The 21,814-nt window shown below is 35.6% G+C and overlaps 1 protein-coding gene across 10 annotated transcripts in view; it reads right to left on the reverse strand.

Annotated features, from left to right (window-relative positions):
- Window positions 1–21,814, reverse strand: part of RFX3 (regulatory factor X3) — a 264,256-nt gene that overhangs the window by 25,263 nt on the left and 217,179 nt on the right. For all 10 annotated transcript variants that reach the window (XM_046664491.1, XM_046664488.1, XM_046664492.1 and 7 more), the window contains 4 exons: window positions 20,178–20,275; window positions 16,965–17,114; window positions 11,010–11,218; window positions 2,684–2,837 (listed from right to left, as the gene is read on the reverse strand). In XM_046664491.1, the coding sequence (XP_046520447.1) occupies window positions 2,684–2,837; window positions 11,010–11,218; window positions 16,965–17,114; window positions 20,178–20,275 (611 nt within the window). The remainder of the gene's footprint in view (window positions 1–2,683; window positions 2,838–11,009; window positions 11,219–16,964; window positions 17,115–20,177; window positions 20,276–21,814) is intronic.

A 21,814-nucleotide genomic window follows, 5' to 3' on the forward strand; every position in this document is an offset into this window, starting at 1 on the left:
AGAGAAAGCCACTGAAGGGTTTTAAGTAGGTGATAACACAGTCAATTCTGCATTTTCATAAGATGATACTGACTGCATTATGGGAAGTTTGGGAAAAAGCAGACTTACTAATTGGTTGGACACGGAGGTCAAGATAGAAAGACATGTAAAAGACGATGTTCAGGTGTCCAGTATCATCAACAGGGAGGATTGTGGTACCATTTACTGAGAAAGAGCCATTAGTAGACAGATCAAGAATTTAATTCGCTAAGTGTATAATAAAAAGCTCTCAATAAGTAATAACAATTATTATCGTTTTTGTGGTTGCTATTGTTACTGATGGTTGAAAACCACTTGCTCTGATTGAGGGTAATGGTGATTTTACGTATTTCAGTGGATTTTGGCCTGATGTGTTGCTCCAATGTGTATGTAAGCACTTCTGGACTTGGTGTTTGGAAAGGGAAGTCACCTAAGGGGCTTCTGAGAATCAACTAGAGCCTCACCACGTAAAAGCCTTTTTTTCCTGTAATCTGATGTCTAAGGCAGGCTTAGGATAACATATGAGAGACATATGAGAGAATAGCCTTCCTTTTCCTTGAGTTTCCTTCTCATTTTCCCAAGAATCAAGAAATTTTAGATGTGATAATATGACTATGGCCAACAGGTCTATAATGCCCAACAGGTACATGAGGCATCAATATCGTAAGGGGAGATCAAACCTGTAAAACTAGCCTTAATTGGCCTGGACTGAATAATGGATGATCACAGACAGCCCAAAAGATTTTCCCGTAAGTTGAGTAAGGAGATAGCAAGCAAAGAAGTCAAGAGGTGTGCTTAGATCTTTGATCTTACAGAAGGCATTTTATACCTTATTTTCTGATCTAGATTTTATTCATATTATATCTTTGCCTCATGTGGCAGTCTGTCATAGTCATTTACATTATTTACATATAGTAAAAAAAGTGCCTATTAGGATGATTAGCTGGCAGTATTGACTACATCGGCCACTTTAATTCTGGTGAGCCAGTGCTGCCTAGACAAGCATATGAGCAGGTTGCTAAGCCTTCACACTGTGTGACCAGCTTACAACCACTGGCTTTGTTCCCTGGAGATGCAAGGAAAGCAAAGACCATGCATCAGGATTAGCTCCAGGGTGTTAATGAGAATCCCTGTTACCACTGTCCTGATCACCCTGTTAAAGACGTCCAGGAGCATATGAGGTGGTTGGCAAATGTGTTAAATACACCAAAAGGCATGTCTATTTCAGAAGTGTTGAGCCCTGAGTTGAGAAATCTTACAGTACTTAATCTACCTGCCAACTCGGCATTTTGCAACCAGGCATCTACAAAAGGACTAAAGAAAGAGGCACTGAGGTGAAGTCAAATCTAAGAAAAGTCCTGATAGTTTTTGTCACATGAGATCCTGCCTATAATTTAAAAGCTACAGTGATTCTTGTTTAATCTCACACATTGGCATCATTTAAGCAAAATCACCATTAAGGAACATCATACAAACACATATAGACACACAGCAAGGGAATTTAAAGAACAGGGAAAGAGGTATATTGTAACCAACATTCGAATAAGAATAAGTTTGACATGTATTTTATTTGTATTAGAATATTTATAGAAGTCTTGGAAGTATTTTAACACATTTTTATTTATACCTTTATTATTATATTTACTAAACTAGGGAATGTATCTAATATTTATTTTCACCTTTTTTATTTAAATAAGCACATACACATAGCTTAAAAATGAACACGTCTTCTTTACTGCTTTGAGTAATTTGTAATATCGCCTAAACTGGTATAATCCAGCAAGATCTAAAATGCGCTCAATACAATACAACAAAATGAGCCAGTGCTGAATCATTTGAATCTATCCCTCATTATATTAACCAATACTTGTGTACATTAACTTCAGAGTTTTAGCTTTTTTCATTTGTTGAAAATACAACATTTTGACACTATCCAGAAATTCTGAAGAAAAGAATTCTTTTTCTACATCTTTTGTGATTAGAAGCATGGGTTTGAAAATCAGACTGAATATTCGAAACAGCTCTCCACCACTTGCTAGCTATGCAACCATTTCATCTCTCTGTCTCTTAGCTTTCTACCTGAACCTCAGATACTCATCTGTAAAACAGGATAAAGTAGCACTGATCTCAAAGAGTTATTTAAGCGTCAAAAGCTTTATTCCATGTAAAGAACTGTGCTTGGCACATAGTGAGTGCCCCCAAAATGTTTCATCATTGTTGTTATTCTTCTGAAACAGAATCATTCATTTTGTTCTTGGGCACTCAGAAAAAGAGTCTACAAAATACATATTTAACATTTTCCTCTGCATTCCTAGCCCTTATCTGTATCAGAAACATCAATCTTTCTTATTTTCCATTCAATAAAGTTTCCTTAGCCCAGTGATTCTCAAACTTTTCTTTTACATAACACCTTTACAACATATTGAAGCATTCCATGAACTTTCACATGACATAATCTAGAATTTTAGAATCTTTTGATTAAGAAAATACATATGAACAGAGGGATTTAAGGACCCCCTACAATAACTCCACAGCCCCTCCAGAGTCTAAGACTCATTAGTTAGGAACCACTGCTTTAATCAATAATTAACATATCTAGATTAAAATGAAATTCAGGTTCTTTTTGAAAAGCCCTGTGGGTTGCAGTACTTTCTGTCTCTCTTACCTCGCCCATGACTGCTATGGGTGTCTCTCCTGTTGCCTGAGCAACACGATGTTCTACTAAGTAGAACATGTACTCATCGTAGAGCAGACGGATCAGGTGGAAGGAGCCAAAGCTAGCAGCACTGCGTAAGGTTAAGTCCCGAATGACCATTGAGCTGTTCCAAGAGAAAAGACATGTATGCAGCCAATATTAGTGACCAGATTAGAGTTCAACCTACTTTTCCTCTTAAAAGGAGTTAAGTTAGAGATCTAAAAGGTTGGTATAGCACACAACCTGCCACAGAATAATTTCATTTTTGAAAGCAGTTACCTCAACTCTTCTAAACAGAGTGCTAAAGAAGTAATCCTCACTGAGACTTGATCAGATCTTTATTAGAGCTAGACTGGTCTTCATTGGGAAAAACCGTTCAACTATAATAGGCAAGTTTGCTGATTCTATTTAATTCACAAATGGGTCAGAATTGAATAAAAAAGATTCTGAAAGGTTGACAACTCATCACCATGATAAGAAAAAGCAACTCAAAGTGACAATCTTATTGATAATGGGTAAACACTATGTCACCATTTCTCAGTGATAATGACTCTGGGGTACACTTGGGGGAAAATACGGATTTGTGTGGGACAACAAAGGTTACATATCATCCTAAGCAGTGTGCCCAGATGTGGCAATACAGAAGAGAGGTGAGTATGTACAGGGATCCTTGTAAGAAATTAAATTAAGAAGAAATACATATGTTTGAAAAATGCGAACATTTGATTTACAAAATACCAAAATATAAAAGCACTATTAATAAAATGCTAACAATAAACTCTATTATATTTAAAATAAAAATGAGTCCAAAATAAAATTTTGGTTTCATCGAAGACATGCCAATCATTAAGCTTGTCCATGCACTTCAAACCTCTTTAACCTTTCTAACTTAGAGACAGAGTTGGGCGGAGGGGGAGTGTTTCTCATCACTTTCATTTAATGGCCTTTTCCAGAGACTTCTGGCCTAGGAAAACTAAAACAGCCATTATATTCTCAGATAGGAGAATGTATAGGCTGATATTCCCAAAGCTTGTTTTGCAACGCAGAATTGTAAAATGCCAGGCAGACGGAAGAAGACTGTACAGAAGTCTTCCGTACTTCTGTTTTCTGTTCCACTGTCAACTTTATCCAGATAGTGGCTACTAATATATCAAATTCTATACATTCATCTTGGCAAGTGACAGATTATCAACATACATCTGAAACTCTGAAGCCCTGGATTCTGATTCTGGCTCTTCATTAATTCAATGCGGACCTCAAATCATTTCCCTGAGACTGTTTTTCTTCTTGGGTAAAAATGAAAGCAATATTTTTGGTCTTATCTAACTTACATGATGATTTCAAGGATATGAAAAAACTTATGAATGAAGAGACCACTATGCAAATATAAGTGATTATGATTAAAACATACACAACAGGAGAAGCTGAGCTTCTCATTCTCATTAGGCAGCAAGAACAGGGGGCTACTATATGATGATGGTAGAGGACCTCTTATTTCTGTGGATCTATTTACTAAAAAGAAAAAAAGCATGGGTTTGAAGTTAGAGCCACGTTAACCACTACATGATCTTGATTGTGAGCATGTCATTCAGCTTTTTAAGGTTCAAGGTTAGCCTGACAGTCAAATGAGATAACGTATGCGAGATCTTAAGAAAACTACCCATTACTACACTACTACATATATTAGAGTTAATAATATATTGATTATTGTTAACAGTAGTTCTAGTGAATGATTCCTTAGGGTTTAGAACTCTGTAAGTGAATCACTAAAAGTAGATTAATACATTCACTTATATGCCAAAGATATATGACAATATTCTGTTTATAATTCTATGCATGCCTTTCCTAAAATTCAGTGATACATCAACTATTTGTAAAAATGATTAACATAAATTTAATAGCTATTTGAAATTAAACATTTCTTTTCCTATGGAAAAAATTTCAAAGGCAGAGAACCCTCTACTTAAAAAGCCAAAATAACACAAAAATAACAATAAAATGTTGCATAACATTTTTATGCACACCAATCCAAACTTGATCATGTGAAGTAAATAATTTTGAAAAATTAAGCAATGCAAGAGAAGAATATTTACTCCTAATCGCATCTCTCTTGTTGAAAAGAGACAGCAAATACTTAAAATATAGCCCAAAGAAGACAAATGGCTAACAAACATATAAAAATGACTAACCTTCTTCAAAATTAAAAGGAATGCAAATTGAAGTAAGATATCATACATCATCTACAGCACTATAAGAGATTAAAAGATCCAGTGTTGCTGAAGGGATGAGAAAAAGAACTCTCATTTACTGTTTCTGTGACTATAAATTCATGAAACTTTTGCGGAGAGATATTTGGCAATATTTGTCAAAATTAAAAATGCACAAATCCTTTGACCTAGCAATTCTAATTCTAGAAATTTATACAAATGAGCAGAAATTGTTTTAGTTACAGCAATATTTATACTAGTGAGAAACTGGGGGTGGGGGGTACCTAAATATCCATTAGTAGGATGCTGATTAAACAAATTATGGTTCATTCATATACGGAATTTTACACAATAGTTTAAAGAAATGAGGTAGACCAGACATAAACGTAGTAACATGGAAAGACGTCTATGATATAATATCAAATTAAAGAAGTAAGATGCATATAATATGAACCCATTTAACATAAAACTATCTGTAGAGTTCTTTAAAAAATCTCAACCCTAAATAAATGGGAATATTGAATACTTTATTAGCGTTGAAATAGCACATGTCATTAAAATAGTATTAGTTACCTTAAAAGGTTCAAACCATTTTACCAGAATTTATCTGAGGATATATGTGTAATCTTATACAAAGATAATCATTACAGTATTTTTTACAATTGCATTACAACAACAAAAACCACCTAAATGCTCAAGAATTGGGGAAAATGGGAACATTTCAAAAATCTATGAGACATATACATAATGGAATTTTGTGAGGACATTAAAAATTATGTTTCTGAAGATATTTAATGACAAGAAATGCTCAAGATATACCGGTAAATGAATTTGGTAAGGGAAAGACACAGATAATAAACTATGCTAAACAACTGGCTCTTAATTTTATATAACACTAAAATAAAATACTTTACCAGTGGTTACTTCTGGGTATTCAAATGATGATGTTTTAAGTTTATATTTTGTATAGTTTTAGTATTTCCCAGATTTTCTAAAGTGAGCACATATTAATTTCATAATGAAAAATTTCTATTTTAAAAGATGACATTCATTATAATATAGAAAATCAATCCTGGGTCAGTTGAATGTCAATAAATATTTCCAGGGATATCTATCACAGACACACAATGAATTATATATATATTTCTACATTCAAATTGTAGGCCTTTATATTTCCCTTAAAATATAATAACCCTGAAAGCATATAAATGATGGAGAATATTCATATTGAGTAGCTTTCTGATATTATTCTAGAAATGCAAAGTCGATTATTTTTTTCCAAGAGAATCCACATTCATTTATCGATAGATGTTTATTTTGTTCCTACTTTGTGCCAGTGCCTTATTCTAGAAAAAGCCAGACAAAATTCTGGTTTCAACAGAGCTCACATTCTAGTAGGAGAAACAGTTGATAAAAACACAAGTAGATATAAAATATAAAGTTAGGTAGTGATAAATCCTATGAAAAAAATAAATCAGTAGGTTACCTTTATGTTTTGTTGAGGGTTTCCTTCACTGTGCAATAGCTTTTTAGTTTAATCTAATCCCATTTGTTGGTGAAGGGGATTAAGAGGTACAAAGTTCCACTTATAAAATAAATGGGTCATGAGGATGTAAGGTACAGCATAGGGAATACTGTCAATAATATTGTAATAAGGTTGTATGGTGACAGATGTAATTAGACTTATCGTGATCATTTCATAATGTATATAAATATCAAATCACTATGATGTACACCTGAAACTAACAGATATTGTAGGTCAATTATACTTCAATTAAAAATAAATAAATAGGGGCTGGCCCTGGGGCCGAGTGGTTAAGTTCGCGCACTCTGCTGCAGGCGGCCCAGTGTTTCATTGTTTCGAATCCTGGGCGCGGACACGGCACTGCTCATCAGACCACGCTGAGGCAGCGTCCCACATGCCACAACTAGAAGGACCCACAACAAAGAATATACAACTATGTACTGGGGGGCTTTGGGGAGAAAAAGAAAAAAATAAAATCTTTAAAAATAAATAAATAAATAAATAAACCAGGGCAAGAGGATGGAGAGTGACGGGGCAGGCATTTCAAGTTAGGGTGTCAGAAAAATTCTCTCTGAGGCAGAAACTGGACTGAAATGAAGGAGTGAGCTACGTGAACCTGTGAGCTTTCTTGGCAGAAAGCAAGAAAGTGCAAAGACTTGGAGGCAGAACTATGCTTGAAAGATTCAAAGATTAGCCAGGAGGCTAGCGTGGCTGAAGGGCAGTGAGCAAAGAAAAGAATACATGATAGGGTCTGGAGGTCACCAGTAGCTGGACCATGTAGGGTCGTCTGGTAGGCCATGATAAGGTCTTTGGATTTCATTCAAAGTGTTTTGGAAACTTTTGTACAATTAGGCAATCACCTTATTTCAGCATAAAATGTACATGTGATACTAAATTCTGTTGGGAAATGAAAAAAAATCTGCTGACCTTCAGTTACAACACCTAGTTATTTCTTAAAAATACTGATAAGCATGCCATGAAATTATTGTCATATGTTTAGAAAAGAATCAGCTGAATTATATTATTAATGCTGCATCTACTTTATTCTCTCTCTGTTGGGTTGCTGCCCTACAAGCCAAGTATTAAATAACACAATTAACAGTTTAATTGGAAACCTATTGTCTGATTCAGACTTCTATAAGATATGTTGCAAAACTGACTCTACTGAATTTCATGTTGCTAAGTTACCCTGAATTCAACTCCTTTTAAAATCAGAGTTATAAACGTTAATTATTTTTATAACAGATGAGAAATACCTTTGGGTATTTATCTTTATAACTCATAGTGTAGAAATTAAAACAGATACCCTAACACAAGATACCCAATCCACCTTTCTTCGTGTATTTGGGGCTACATCATACCCTCTCTAAGCACAAAGGTGAGAACATCATACCTGTGACCCTCATGTGAACTCTCTTTTCAAAGACTGCTTACAGTTGATTCCAAAAGAGTATTCCTTTAGGGAAGATTTACATATTGTCCAGTTGTAGGCAAACTAGGTTCCCTGTGCCCCCTTTCAAGTCACTGTATCAAAGATATAAATTACATTCTTTAAAAATGGGATATTTGCTTGACCCTCAGGGCAGCCCTGAGGAATGCTGTGTTGTTATCCACAAAACACGCAAGCTGAGAACTGGCCCACATAACTTCCCCATTTCTGCCCAAGAAAGGCGGTGATATTTTTTTCCACCTCCCAGGGAGCCAACAGTAGCCAAGCAAAGCCAGGTTAGGCAAGGAAAGACCTCCTAGGAGCAGAGGGTATTGGCAACAATGTATCAACTACAGCTATCACGATTCTCTGCCAGTCTATTTCTATAGTTGTATGCATGTAAATATATATACGGAATTTTAGAAATTATGAGATTAAGCGACCTCAGAACATGAAGGGTCTGTGTATGTGACTGCCAGATTCTTCTTACAATGCGAAAAACCTTTAAAAAAATATTCTGTAATTCTGCTTCTCTGATAGTTTGTGAACGCAGTTTTTGTGAATGCAGTTTTCATTACTCACTATGTTCTTATATCTCAGTAAAAAAACAGTTCAGATTTTAAAGGCTCTTAAGCTATTGACTTTGCCTACCAGCAGGAGGTATGTATCTATCTGAATGTGCCTTTCCCTCTTTGGCCCTGAACTGTAGGCCTTCAAGTCTTTTTAAAATGAAAATAATAACCATAATCGTGTCTAATAATAACAAGCCAATTATCCCCAACTCAGGGAGGACAGAGGGCAGGCAAGTGATGATCCACTGGGTCTGTATATCTGCAGAGAACAAGAAATAAAGTAAGTAATTTTCTCTCTTTTCAAGATACCTGTAACAGATCTCTGTGGAGACAAAGGCTCCAAGGGTGTGTTTCTAAAATGATATCAACTAAATATAGAAAAATAAAAACCCACGAGAAGGAGTAGGGGCAAGTCCGACATAACAACATATGAAAGCAGTAAGAAGAAAAACAAAACCTTGCTTTTTCTCATACAGAGGATGCACTCTACTTTTGGTCATTCAGGTTTTGGAATAACCAGCTAGTATAACTGCTGTTTCATCAATTATTTGTGAAGCACATATACCATCTATATGATTTTCTGGGGAAAAAGATGGAAGAATAAAAAATCAACTTGCAAGCAAATGGGAAGATGCCTGAAATCTTCTTAAGAAATGTTTCCAAATAAAATTTTTGGATTTTCCTATCACTATTAGTGTTGTTGCATCAACTTTTAGAATACTGTGACAATGTTTTCTAAATATTCCTCATGTATTGAAGGCAAACTCACTTTTCTCATTAAGACCCAGATCTAAACCCAGCACTGGCTATACTGAAGCTCCCCAGTGGGCTGGAGAGTTAGCTCACGTAATGAGGTGCTTCTCCAATCACATAGACTAAAGGTATTAAATATGAGAGACAGAATTAGAGAATTATTCCATTCCAAAACTAAAAACAAAACAACAGCAACAGAAACTGGCAGGCTTTCCTTCACTGCATTTGACACTGGGCTAGACACTAGAAAACTATTCTCAGGATGTAAGGATAATTTAATTCTCAAACATATATAGCGGATCTGCCGCTCTACTTCAGTTTAAGAAATAAGAATTGGACCAAATGAGTTGAGGAAGAAAGAAATCAAAATAAAAACCAAGCAACTCCTATCACAGAATGAAAAGATCTCTGGTTCCATCTTGAAGGTGGTCAAAACAAGATGGAAATCCTATAGTCTGGGCTGACTGGGTTCACAAGCACTACTTGGTCCTAAACCCTGTTACTCTTCGCATACCCTCTTTCCTCACAACTAGCTCTGGACTCACTGCTGAGGTCCAGGTGATGACCGTGGTGTGCCCACAGCCACAGTCAGTGCTACGTCCTGTGGCTACTACTTTCTAATATGCGTGTGACTGCGTAAGCTCTAAATAAGGGACTGCCTAATCTCAAGGTAGATATGGCTTTTAGGCTTGAGTCAGTGGGGGCCACTTTTATCTAAAGAAGCAAAAACATGAACTCTCACCGCAAGAACAAATGCCAGGGTGAAAAATATAACCTACGTAACTTATCTTATGAAATGGAACTCCATCTGTCCATTCTATCCTGCATATATATGGTATATATGCCACTCACACAGGCTCTGTTTTTCACCCTAAGGGCAGACCTACAGTCAACAGCTTATCCCAACATTTGAAATCACATATCAAGTGATCTGAAAGCCTTTCTCTTCTGGGGTTCTTCTATGTCTACAAAAATAAACATTTATATCTGTATTATTTTGGTCAAAAAGTGATTCATTTTCTACCGACTACTAGATTACTGGGTATTAAACTGGCTATGCATTAGAATCACCAGGAGTAAGCTTTTTGAAGAAAAAACTTTCTCATTACCCCATCCCCAATCATTACTCCCTAACCATCAAGATTGTGATTCAGTAGGTTGGGGAGGTACCTAGGATTTCTTAAAAAAAATTAATTGTTATGAGAAGCTAGTTTATGACAGTTGTAATAGATCAAATTAAGAAACTAACTAGAAGGTTCCGAGTATGCATCAGAATCACCTGGATGACTTTTTAAGAAGCATAGATTGCTGGGCCTCACCTCTGCAGTCTCTGATTCAGGTAGATTTGGGAAAGGGGCCTGAAAATTTGCACTTCTAACAGGTTTCCAAGTGATAGCGATGCTACTGGTCTAGGGACCAGTGTGAGAATCACTGAATCAGAAAATAAAAAGATGAGTAGTGCTGAGGTCACAGAAAGAAGCCTAAATAATGTAAGTTTGCAAGAGGGAAGACTCGAGCCTTTTTCTGACTGCTGCTGAACGTGTTATCTAGAGCGGAATCTCAGATGATCCCATCTGAGAACTCTAGGGCCTTGAGCAAGAGGTTTTCTTTTCCTAGCAGAAAGTTTATTTCCATAAAGCTCCTAGTATAATTCCACGATGCTGTAATCATTAAGTTGAGTTGAAGATAATCACAACTGAGAGCTTCTGCAAACTAAAGTCCATTTTTTTTCTTTTGTCTGAGAAGCAGGTACATACACACGTATTTGCAGAATATGCAAAATAAAGCTTAGGAAAAACTGAGATGATACCTGTAGAAAGACCATTTTAGGAGAAATTGCCTGGCAGCTTTAGGAAAACTGGGTCTTCCTTCATAGGGTTTCAGTGCTTGCATCATCACATTGTCAAGCCACGCAGCCCACTGCTCCAGGGTGCTCTGCTGCTGAAGAGTCATCTTGAAGTCTGTTTCTAGTCTCTGAACCATGTTATCATCACACTGGCACACCCAGGAAGCCTGCTCCTGGGACAGTACACAAAAAGCAAATGAAAAGTTCAACTCAGCATCTTTTCACTGAATGTCAGCACACAAACCATATGCATGAATGGGAAATTATAATGAAAGATTTGAACAATTTAAATGAATTAAGAAAATGAACGACCTGTCAGTTGTTAAGGAAACTAACATCGCCTTTGTGCATGAAAAAGTGACGTGACACAAAAGCATGACTTGGTTTTTCCACATTAGCTAGTCTGTGTGAGAGACGACGATACAAGACTACTTAAGAAAACTAGAAGCCTGAATCTACAGTATGCAGGGTCTTTCATTCTATTCAGGTTTTATACCATCTTCAAAAGTTCTCTTTCTTTTTTCTTTTCCCCCAATCAGATAAAACTTGCAAGCCAATTCATTTGAGAAGATTTAGGATAAGTCAGATGGATAAATAGATTCATTGGCTAAAAGTGTTCCCTTGGGATTAGAACAGAAACAAACACTGAGCGGTACTATGTAGAACCATATGGTGTATGAGCTTTATGGATTGGGAGGTAAAATCTCAAGGGTTATCAAGGCAAGGCTATGAATGCAAATTAATTCACAGAACTGAAAACAACAACAAAAAGACTTTTGAGAAAATGTAGACATGCTACCTGCCAAGAGATTGATTACTACAATTTTCCTTCCAGTTCTGATTGGGAAGTTTCAAGTTTGGTGATAGCAGTTAAGATGGGAACTTTTAAGTTCTACTTTTCAGGGGTTACCGTAAGTTTCATGATGCTTCCAGTGCTATGTTGTATTTTCAGATTAACAAAAACCTATACTCTCAAGGCCAGAATATGCTTATTTAGTAATATAATATTGACTGAGATCAGAGCACATGGATTTTAATACAGGGCCTGAATCAACTAAACTGACCTCAAGCTATTCGCTTAATCTATGTAGGGCCTCATTTTCCCTAAATAGAAAATTAGAGAAATAAAATGACAAGAATTTTTAAGCTGGGCTCACTGTGTTCAGATAATATTTTCAAGACAGAATTCTGTGGAGAGGGTGTCCATGAAGGTCCTAATTCTATGTCTAAAACACTGTGAATATGTGTGTTTTTGTTTTTTTTTTCTGGAAAGGGTGTTATAGCTTTTCTTCTACATGCTCTCAGAGGACAAGACTTTACCTATTCAAGAGATTTCAGCCTGGGGGTACTTCAAATATGAAATGCCCAAACTGAAGTGATTTTATTTCTCCAGAGAAACTTACAGTTTTTTCTACATTTCCAGCTGATGATACCATCTATTATCCTTCTTCTCTTATCTAATTAGTTGTAAAGTCTTTGAGATTTTACCTCCTAAATATCACTTTTAAATGTTTTAAGTACACTAAAATATGATTATAGAAAAACTGAAAATACAAATAAGCAAAAAGGAACAAAATATGAAGAGTATCTAAAATGCCAACATTAGGAGATAACTACAACATGCTAAAGTATATACCTTCCGAACTTTTCACATGTAATATATGCTTATGCATATATAAATACTTAAAATAAAACAGGATCATATTATACATTCTACTTGATACTCTACTTAGTTTCACTTAACTATAGATGATAACTATCTTCCCATATAAGCAAAAGCAGAGCTATATTTATTGTTCAATGATTGAATTTGCTTCAGTGCATAAATATACCATTATTTACATAACCAATTTCATACAGGTAGACATTTATGGTCATTCCAATTTTTTACTATTAGGAATAATGCCCAAATTAGCAATCTTACAACTATATCTTTGTTTACTTTTACACTTATTTCTGTATGATAGATTTATATAAGAACAGTTAAGATCTTTCAAAATACACTGCCAAATGATTCCCAGAAATTTTATGTCATTTTAAGAGTCCAGGAGATTACCCAGGGAAGAATTTAGGCCTCAAGGAAAGGATAGGGGAAGTTGTATTTGTTTTTTCATTAATGTCTACACATCTTTTTATCTTGGTAAAAAACACATAAAATTTATCATCTTAATCATTTTTAAGTGTACAGTACAGGAGTATTAGCTATATGCTCCTTATTGTACAACAGATCTCTAGAACTTTTTCATCTTGAAGTGAAACTCTATACCCATTGTAGAGGATGTTGTATTTTATCTGTTTGTGTACTGATAACAGGGGTGAGGAACTTATTGGCATCTCTGGAAGAATTTAATTTCATTTCTCCCCATAAATTCAGACTCACTATTTCCTTGGAAGTTAGCTTTTGCCAAGAGGGGCTGATAACCTAAAAACAAACTTAGAGAAATGAAACCATGAGACATTTTTCTGGCTTTATATTTCATTTTACTACCCTCAAGCCTGAAATTTACTAACAATACAGTACACTGTAAATATTGCCCGTGAAAGGAATTTGGATGTTTCGATTTTATAATGGAAAAAGCTAAGGATGAACATTAAAGGCATTTGTAACTTACAAATAAATTACATCCATGATGATAAGGAGTCAGGTAGCTTCAAAATTAGAACATCTTTTAAATACAGAAACACAAGTATACGCAATAATTAGTTTATCAGGTCAACCCATCCAAACCTATTTAGCCCATAATGTAGATGAAAAATTATCCATTTACCCAAAAAAGTAGAAAACAATACCACTGTAACACTATCAATTAAACAAAACAGAAAGCCAATTATACTGCAATAGAAAAATTATCCTGAATGCACGAGAAAAAGAAGCTTTAGAGAAGAATGACATGGTGAAAGAGATTCATGAATATCCTGAAAGAAACTTCTCAGTACTTTCAAGCTCTTAGAGTATTATACTATTGACACTCACGTGGAATTTCATTGCTTTAAATGAAAGTTTCCTTATTACAAGAGCACCACCTTAACACGGGTCACTCTTAGTGAGATTAATCTTGTAGGGGCAGGGACAACTTCCGAATGAACAGGAGAGGGTGACAAGGGTGGAATCTGAGGAAACCAGATGACCCAGAAAACCACGCAAAACTTGGAACAGAAAAGGAAAGAAAGAAGGGTGTTAAAGATGAAATATGCTATCCTAAGAAAGAAATTGCTCATTAAAGTGAACAGAGTTGTGAGAAGTAAAACGTAGAGGGAAATGAAGGGCACACCACTGGGGCCACCGTCCTCTGAGGAAAGGAAAGAGTTCTTAAAGACAGATGTTTAATTATACAGGTTTCAGCATGGACCCAGGAAAACTTGGTAGCTGGGAACAGAGGAAGGGAAAAGGTGGCTCAAAGTTGGTGGGTGGAGGATGAGAGGTAGAGTAGACTATAGTCGACCATTTACAGGCAAATACGTTGTCAAGGTTGGTGTTTATAACCAGAAAGAATTCATTTCTATAAACACTTCATAGGGTTGCAGACACACAAATACACAAATGAAAATAATGTTAAAATTTAAAATCTTTCTCAGATATTTAAAAATATTTTGTTATTGAACTTAAATTACTTTTTGAGACTAGAAGTTGCCTTACTATTTCAACTTTTCTTAAGGTACTTTTTTTTCATAAGGTATCTTTTCTGAATAAAGATTTGAAATGAACATTACAGTATAAATTTTAAGGCAATATGAACTTTAATATTCTTACTAAAATCAGTTACTGTAAATTCCGTCGAAATATGTAAAGTTAATGGCTTTGTAAACCTGAGGCAGTTTGTCCTTGTAAAGGTCATGCATTTGCATGTGTTTGTGTATAAACTGATATACAGAAAGACAGATTTAAGAAAAACTTTATATACTCAGAAGTTTGAGCCCAATCCATGAAAGTTAGACGGAGCTTAACTAATTAACTAGACCCCAAAATAAATCAAGCCCAAATATTACTTTTTAATATATTTTAAATAATAAAACCAGACCAGAACTGCAGATTAAAATGTCTATGAAAGGGAGTAATAATTAGTTTATCTTATGCAATGGTATTGTTGTTTTTTTAACAGTTTTATTGAGAAATAATTCACATATCATACAATTCACTCATTTATACAGTTCAATGGCTTCTTTCAGTATATTCACAGCATTGTGCATCCATTACCACAATCAATTTTAGAATGTTTTCATTTCCCTAAAAAGAAACCCCATACCCCTTACCTCTCACCTCCCAATCCCCCAGACTACAGGACCTAGGCAACCACTATCTACTTCTTGTCTCTATAGATTTACTTATTCTGCACCTTTCATATAAATGCAATCATGCCATATGTGGTTTTGCGTCTGGCTCCTTTCACTTAGCATAATGTTTCACTTAGCATGATGTTCATCCATGTTGTAGCATGTATCAGAATTTCATTTCTTTTTAGTGCCTGATAATATTCCATTGTGTGGATATACCACATTTTCTTTATGTATTCATCAATTATTGGTCATTTGGGTTGTTTCTACTATTTTTTCCTTTTTTTACATTTATATAGTTTTTTTTTTTAAGATTGGCCCTGAGCTAACATCTATTGCCAATCTTCCTTTTTTTTCTTCTTCTTCTCCCCAAAGCCCCCCAGTACATAGTTGTATATTCTAGTTGTAGGTCCTTCTGGCTCTGCTATGTGGGACGCCGCCTCAGCATGGCCTGACGAGCAGTGCCATGTTCGTGCCCAGGATCCAAACCAGTGAAACACTGGGCTGCCAAAGGGGAGCGCACAAACTTAACTACTCAGCCATGGGGCTGGCCATGGTTGTTTCCACTTTTATGTGGCTAAAATGATGTGGCTACAAACATCCATGTACAAGTTTTTAGGTGGGCATGTTTTCATTTCTCTTAGTATATATCTAGGAGTGAAACTGCTGAGTCATAGGGTAATTCTATGTTTAACTTTGTGAGGAAATGCCAGAATGTTTTCCAAAGTGACTGCGGCATTTTACATTCCAATCACCAGTGTATAATGCTTCCAATCTCTCCACATCCTCACCAACACTTGTTATTATTTGTCTTTTTGGATTATATCCATTTTAGCACACGTGAAGTGGTATCTCACTGTGATTCTGATTTTTATTTCCCTGGTGGCTAATGCTGCTGAACATATTTTTGTGTGCTCATTGCCCATTTGCATATCTTCTTTTGAGAAATGTCTATTTAGATCTTTGCCCATTTTTTAACTGGGTTGTCTTTTTGTTATTGGGTTGTAATAGTTCTTTATATACTCTAGATACATATTTTTTATCAGATATATGATTTGCAAAAAGTTTCTCAATTCTAGTGAGTTGCCATTTCAGTTTCTTGATGGTCTCTTTTGAAGCACAAAAGTTTTTAATTTTGATTATGTTCAGTTCATGTATTTTTTCTTTTGTTGCTTACACTTTGAGTGAGCAATGGTACTGTTTTCATATGCTAATAATTAGCTTCATTACTTGAGTACCTGAAATAAAATATTTGTTGGGCCTTCCATAATAATATTCCTAAATTAACTATTTTTTAAGTATACTTTATAGTACAAGTGAGCAGTTTGATCACAAGGCTAAAATTTTTTTTCGGATGATCAAAACAGCCAAACACATTGCATCTAATTCTTTTCAAATGAACAAATATTTACCAGGTACCTACAATAAACTCTGAATCAGAATTGTTCTTAGCTCCTTCAAGATGGAGCACTATTAAAAACAAATATCTCTTGTATGTTAATGGTGCAAAGGGCTTTATGTATTACTAAATATGTAAACAATAATCTAATAGGTGTTACAAAGTGGGGAAAGTAAAGCCCAGAGAAGTTAAGCAACTTGCCCAAGACCCCACAGCTAGTAGATGGAAAAGTTTAATCTCTTGCCTACCTGGACATTGGCAAAGTCGACACGGTTGAGGTCGTTGAGCATCTGGTTGATCTGAGAGGTGTTCTGAAGCACTGCACGAGCCGCCTGGGCCAGGTGATTGAGCGACGTGTATCTTCGCAGAGTCTGGGCAAAGGCACTTACAGCGGCAACCTGGAAAGAAATCCAATTAAACTGAGATTTTTTTTTTCCCCTCCAGTAAAAGAAACCACTGCAATCTTCAAATCTTTATTCCCTTGCCAAATTTAAATGCTTCCCTCTGATACTTATTTCAAATTCATTTAGTGAGAGAGCTTACTTGTAAATTATAGCATTTAAATCTCTAAACCAAGTATTATTTTTCTTTTGAGTAGGTTGAGGTCAAGACTAAAACAAACTCCCACATTCTTCGACATCTGAGTGTGGCATTAATTAAACTAGTTTTGCAAGTAACTACTCATCCACAGCAAGAAATGACTTTGTCTAGGGAAGTAGGAAAAATGTTGATTTTCATTTCTTTTTTATTCTCTGTAGGACAAGTAACTACAACTAGGCAAATAAAATTTTTTTCTTTTTACTTGGAAAACCAAACTATACAGTCCCACTTTTTTAAGTGGATGAAAAAATATACTTTTCAGACCACTAGAATTCACATTCACTCTTATTACTTTTATTTTATAGAAACCTGGGTAATTCTGAGGTGAAAGAAGAGTGTTTATAGCCTTTATATAGCAAATATATTGTTAACAAACTTATCAGACACAAGTAACAAGAAAAACTCTTTTTCAGAATTTGAATTTCTGCAACAGGGCTATTCAAGAAATCTCCATTTGCCCTGCAAAATCTACTTTCCATCCTTCTCCATTGTGCTCTGTGCCCAAGAAGACTGGTCTGAATGAACTACGTTAACTGCCTCCATTACACGCTGGCTTTCAGCTGGGTCTGGCCAGTGACAGGCGCTAGTAGGAGACTGAAGGATGGGAGAAAAGAGTGGTCAAAGTATTCATTCCCCGACAACGTCTGCTCCCTCCTGTTTTGGCAGAGCCTGCTTTCCTCATCTAACGCCACAGTCCTGGGGGAAGGAGAGGATCTCCTAGTGCCATAGCTTTCACCTCTTTCTCCTTCAGAGCTAGGGATGGTCACAACTTCCCACTATTGCTAGTCCTGGGGTGCTTTATCATCCCTCCTTGGTTTTCTCAGCTCTGTTCACATCTTTGGAAATGGACCCTTCTTAAACTCTCTTCAATTATTCCCCCTTTTGGATATATCGTTTGTTTCCTGCTGAGACCCTGAATGAACCAGGTTACAAGGAAAGATATCAAAGATAATGAAAAAAAAAAAGGTCTAGGTAAATATTTGAATTTTATGATCTCATGAAAATGTGTTATGTTCACAGTAGATCTAATGAGCATTTTAACAGATTTATCATAATGTATGGCATTACATCACAATGGGTATATGAAAGGCAACTGATTGAACAGTTAGTTGGCTGAGTGGTAGAGAGTGTTCACAGGCCAAAGCATGCTCTATCTTGATAGTGACATGTTTTAGGACTATGTGGAATTTGGGGCAAGTTCACGTACCCTCAAAAAAGAGTCTTACTCTTTTTTCCATTGCTGTGGTTTATATTAACCAAGTATACACTATGTGCCAGGTACTGTGTTAAGCATCTCACATATATTACCTTGCTCAAGTCTCATAACCATCCTATTAGATACATATTATGACTTAAAGAGGTTAAGTAGCTTGCTCAAGGTCATGCAGAAACTATGTTACAGTGGTGGGATATGAACCCAGGCATTTTGATAACAGGAGCCAATCATAACCTAATTATGCTGTTTCCCTCGTCAGGGTAGGTTGTCTTCTTTGACTGAGTGCTCAGCTGACAAAAGGCTACACGCCAGTGAGAGAGGAGTAGCAGAAGGCACCCTCCGCCAAAGTAAATCATCCAAATCAACTCTGGAGACCAAGGAGCTGGCCAATACTGCAGCTGGATTGCTACTACATTCACTTTGATGACACTGGGAAGGGCAGTGTTTTCAGCTGTTTGAAGTATTGTTACGAATAGGACTGATTTTGTAAGTTGGAAAGCATTGCTATGACCGTCATAATCAAAGAGCACCTCCTTTTTTGCCCACCTCAATGTGGTGCTCTAGAATAGCACTGCCACGCAGAACTTTCTGCAATGATGGAAATGCTCTACATATGTGCTGCTAAATGTGGTAGCCACTAGCCACGTGAGCCTATGGTGCAATTGAAATGAAGCTAGTGTGCATAAGTACGTGAATTTTAATTTAAATTTAAAATTCAAATTTAAATAGCCACGCAGCTACTTCTACTGTATTGACAGCATAGCTCCAGAGCAACAATCTAAGGTGGCGCATCAATGAAATGTCTTTGACTGTGCATTTTTGAAATAGAAAGTGTTATTGCAAACCTTAAGTCCAAGCAGAAAGAACTGGGAGCCACTTGTGTTCCCCAGGAGACTTGTCAGCTACAAGAGCTTTAATCTGTCAACTATGCCCCCAAATTAAAGAAAAGGTATATTGTTGGAGTCTGATAGTGGATACAGTCCTTGACAAAAAGCCACAACTGTTATTTTTGGTACCAAAATTTAGACGGAATCAGTCCAACCTCACCATGGGGTGTGTTCAGATTAACCTAAAGTAACATGGTTAGTAGCGGACGAAGTGGAGAATAGAATTCATATCCCTAGCTAAATAATCCATGTTCTTAATATATGTAGATCAATTATGAGATAATTGTTCACTTTAAGAAATGATTATTCGATCCACAAAAGCATCCTCCAGTGTTAAAAAAAAAACAAAACGTGATGAAAAGCAAAAGAATATTAATGTACATGAACTTTTCACAATATAATGAGTACAGTCGGGGACATAAAAAATCTAAAACTCCTTCAAACAAGAACTATTTAAATATTCTAGGCTATTCTTTTTTAATATTTGAAATTAAGTAATCTGAAATACATGCCTTAGGAAAGGGCTTGTAAATACGCCACACTTACAATGCTTCTCTAGTTTCTTTGAAAGGAGCATTCAAACATCTCTTGCATAAGTTCTTTTTTACGTGGTTATAAAATACAAATATAAAAGTCAGTTTTAAAAGTTCTATATAACATCAACATTTTACATAACAATTTGATAGGACAGATATAAAATTCACAGTTCAGAACAATTTCCTAAACATAAAAGAAAAAGTAAAAACATAAAAGTGTACCTTGGTTTGTATCATTCTCTGTGGAATATTGTTCATGGCATTGGAAAGCCAACCTTCAAGGCTTTTTGCAAAATTTCGAATGGCTTGGGTCAAGGCACCTAAATGTTAAGGAATAAAAGCAGAACGAAAAAGATACCAAAGAACATTAATCTTCATGCCAGAATAAGGGAAAACAGCATACATGACATCTGAAACAGCACACAACTTATATTGTCCTCATTACGAGACTTTAACATTATTCCTAACTTTGAAAGCATCCAAGAGTTATATTTTGGGCTTTCTTTTTTCTTTTAAAGCTATTTTGTTCCCAGATACTTATGACACTTCATTGGGAAATGAAAATACGCTAACGTTTTTGCTTATAGCAACATATACCAGTTGTGAATATACTTATGAATTTTCTATCTTAGACAAAACACTCTTTGCATGAACAGTTTTGTGCTCAATGGCTATGTATTTTCTTTATAAATTTTTCGTTTGAGTTTTCAAGCTCTTAATCTATTTTCTTTTCTTAGTTAAAAAGAAAATAATGCAAAGCTGTCTCTCTTTCTCTACGAATCTGTTTACACTAGAACACCAGTTACAGGAGTTGTCTCTCACTCTTGTTGAAAAGTAAGGTGAAAATTAAAATTGCCTGATTTGAAAATTTTGGATGACTGTTCTCCATTTCACTCGGCAGGTAGAGATAAAAGATTAGTGTGATAAAAGTGCTGCCACAGAGACCAATATTCTTAAGATATTAGTAAAATTGTCCATTCCATATTCTTCACATATCTGACAAAACCTGAAATGGGGATAGGTCCCAGGAGAGCAGCTTTTATGCTCATCATAAAATGGTTAGAAGCCTCATCAGCAGGGACGACTATGGCCATCTTACAAGAAGGAATCTGCTTACTGAGATTCCTGTATAATGGAAGACCAAATTCTTCTCTTGTTCAACAAATAATTCAGTCAATAGCATTTTACTTCAGCTGTGCCCAAGGTCCCACACTGAAGGGAGCAGTTTTAGACAAGACATTTAATAAATGTTTGAAGCACCCACACATAAAATTAATCTCCACAGGTCTCCTCTAATGTGGGTAGGTATTACAATTTGTAGTCTACTAAAAGAAAGAGAGAAGTTACATTTTTGTTCAAGGCTCCCAAGGATATTAATGTTAATGATGGGACTAAATTCCTCAGTTTTTCCTTCTGTGCTCAAATGAGTCTGACATGCTTCTTTATTACTTTTGTTAAAGTAGGGTTAGAAATAATTTAGTCTACTCAAAGTTACCTGCAAAAGATATAAATTTTACTAATCCAATAATAAACACAACTAATTTTTTAATGATTTATTTAATTGGTCAAATAACAGAAGACAGACTGAAATGGCTAAATTTTGATTAGGAAAAACACTCAAGAAGTGCAGACTCTTAATCATGAGAATCTTCTACTGGAAACATTGAGTTGGAAATTTCTTGAGAACTGATCTTTTGAAATTTCCAAAGCTTCCCACTTTAGCCAAAAAAGAAAAAAGAAAGAAAAATATTTTTCTGCTGTATTATGTACTAGAACCATGGAGGGCAGGCATGAATGAAAATGAAAAAGAGTGAAAAAAAAAACTAACCACCTCGGTAAAATTTTGTTCAAGATTCAAT

Source organism: Equus quagga, chromosome 6 (genome assembly GCF_021613505.1).
Source record: "Equus quagga isolate Etosha38 chromosome 6, UCLA_HA_Equagga_1.0, whole genome shotgun sequence".
Lineage (NCBI taxonomy): Eukaryota > Metazoa > Chordata > Mammalia > Perissodactyla > Equidae > Equus > Equus quagga.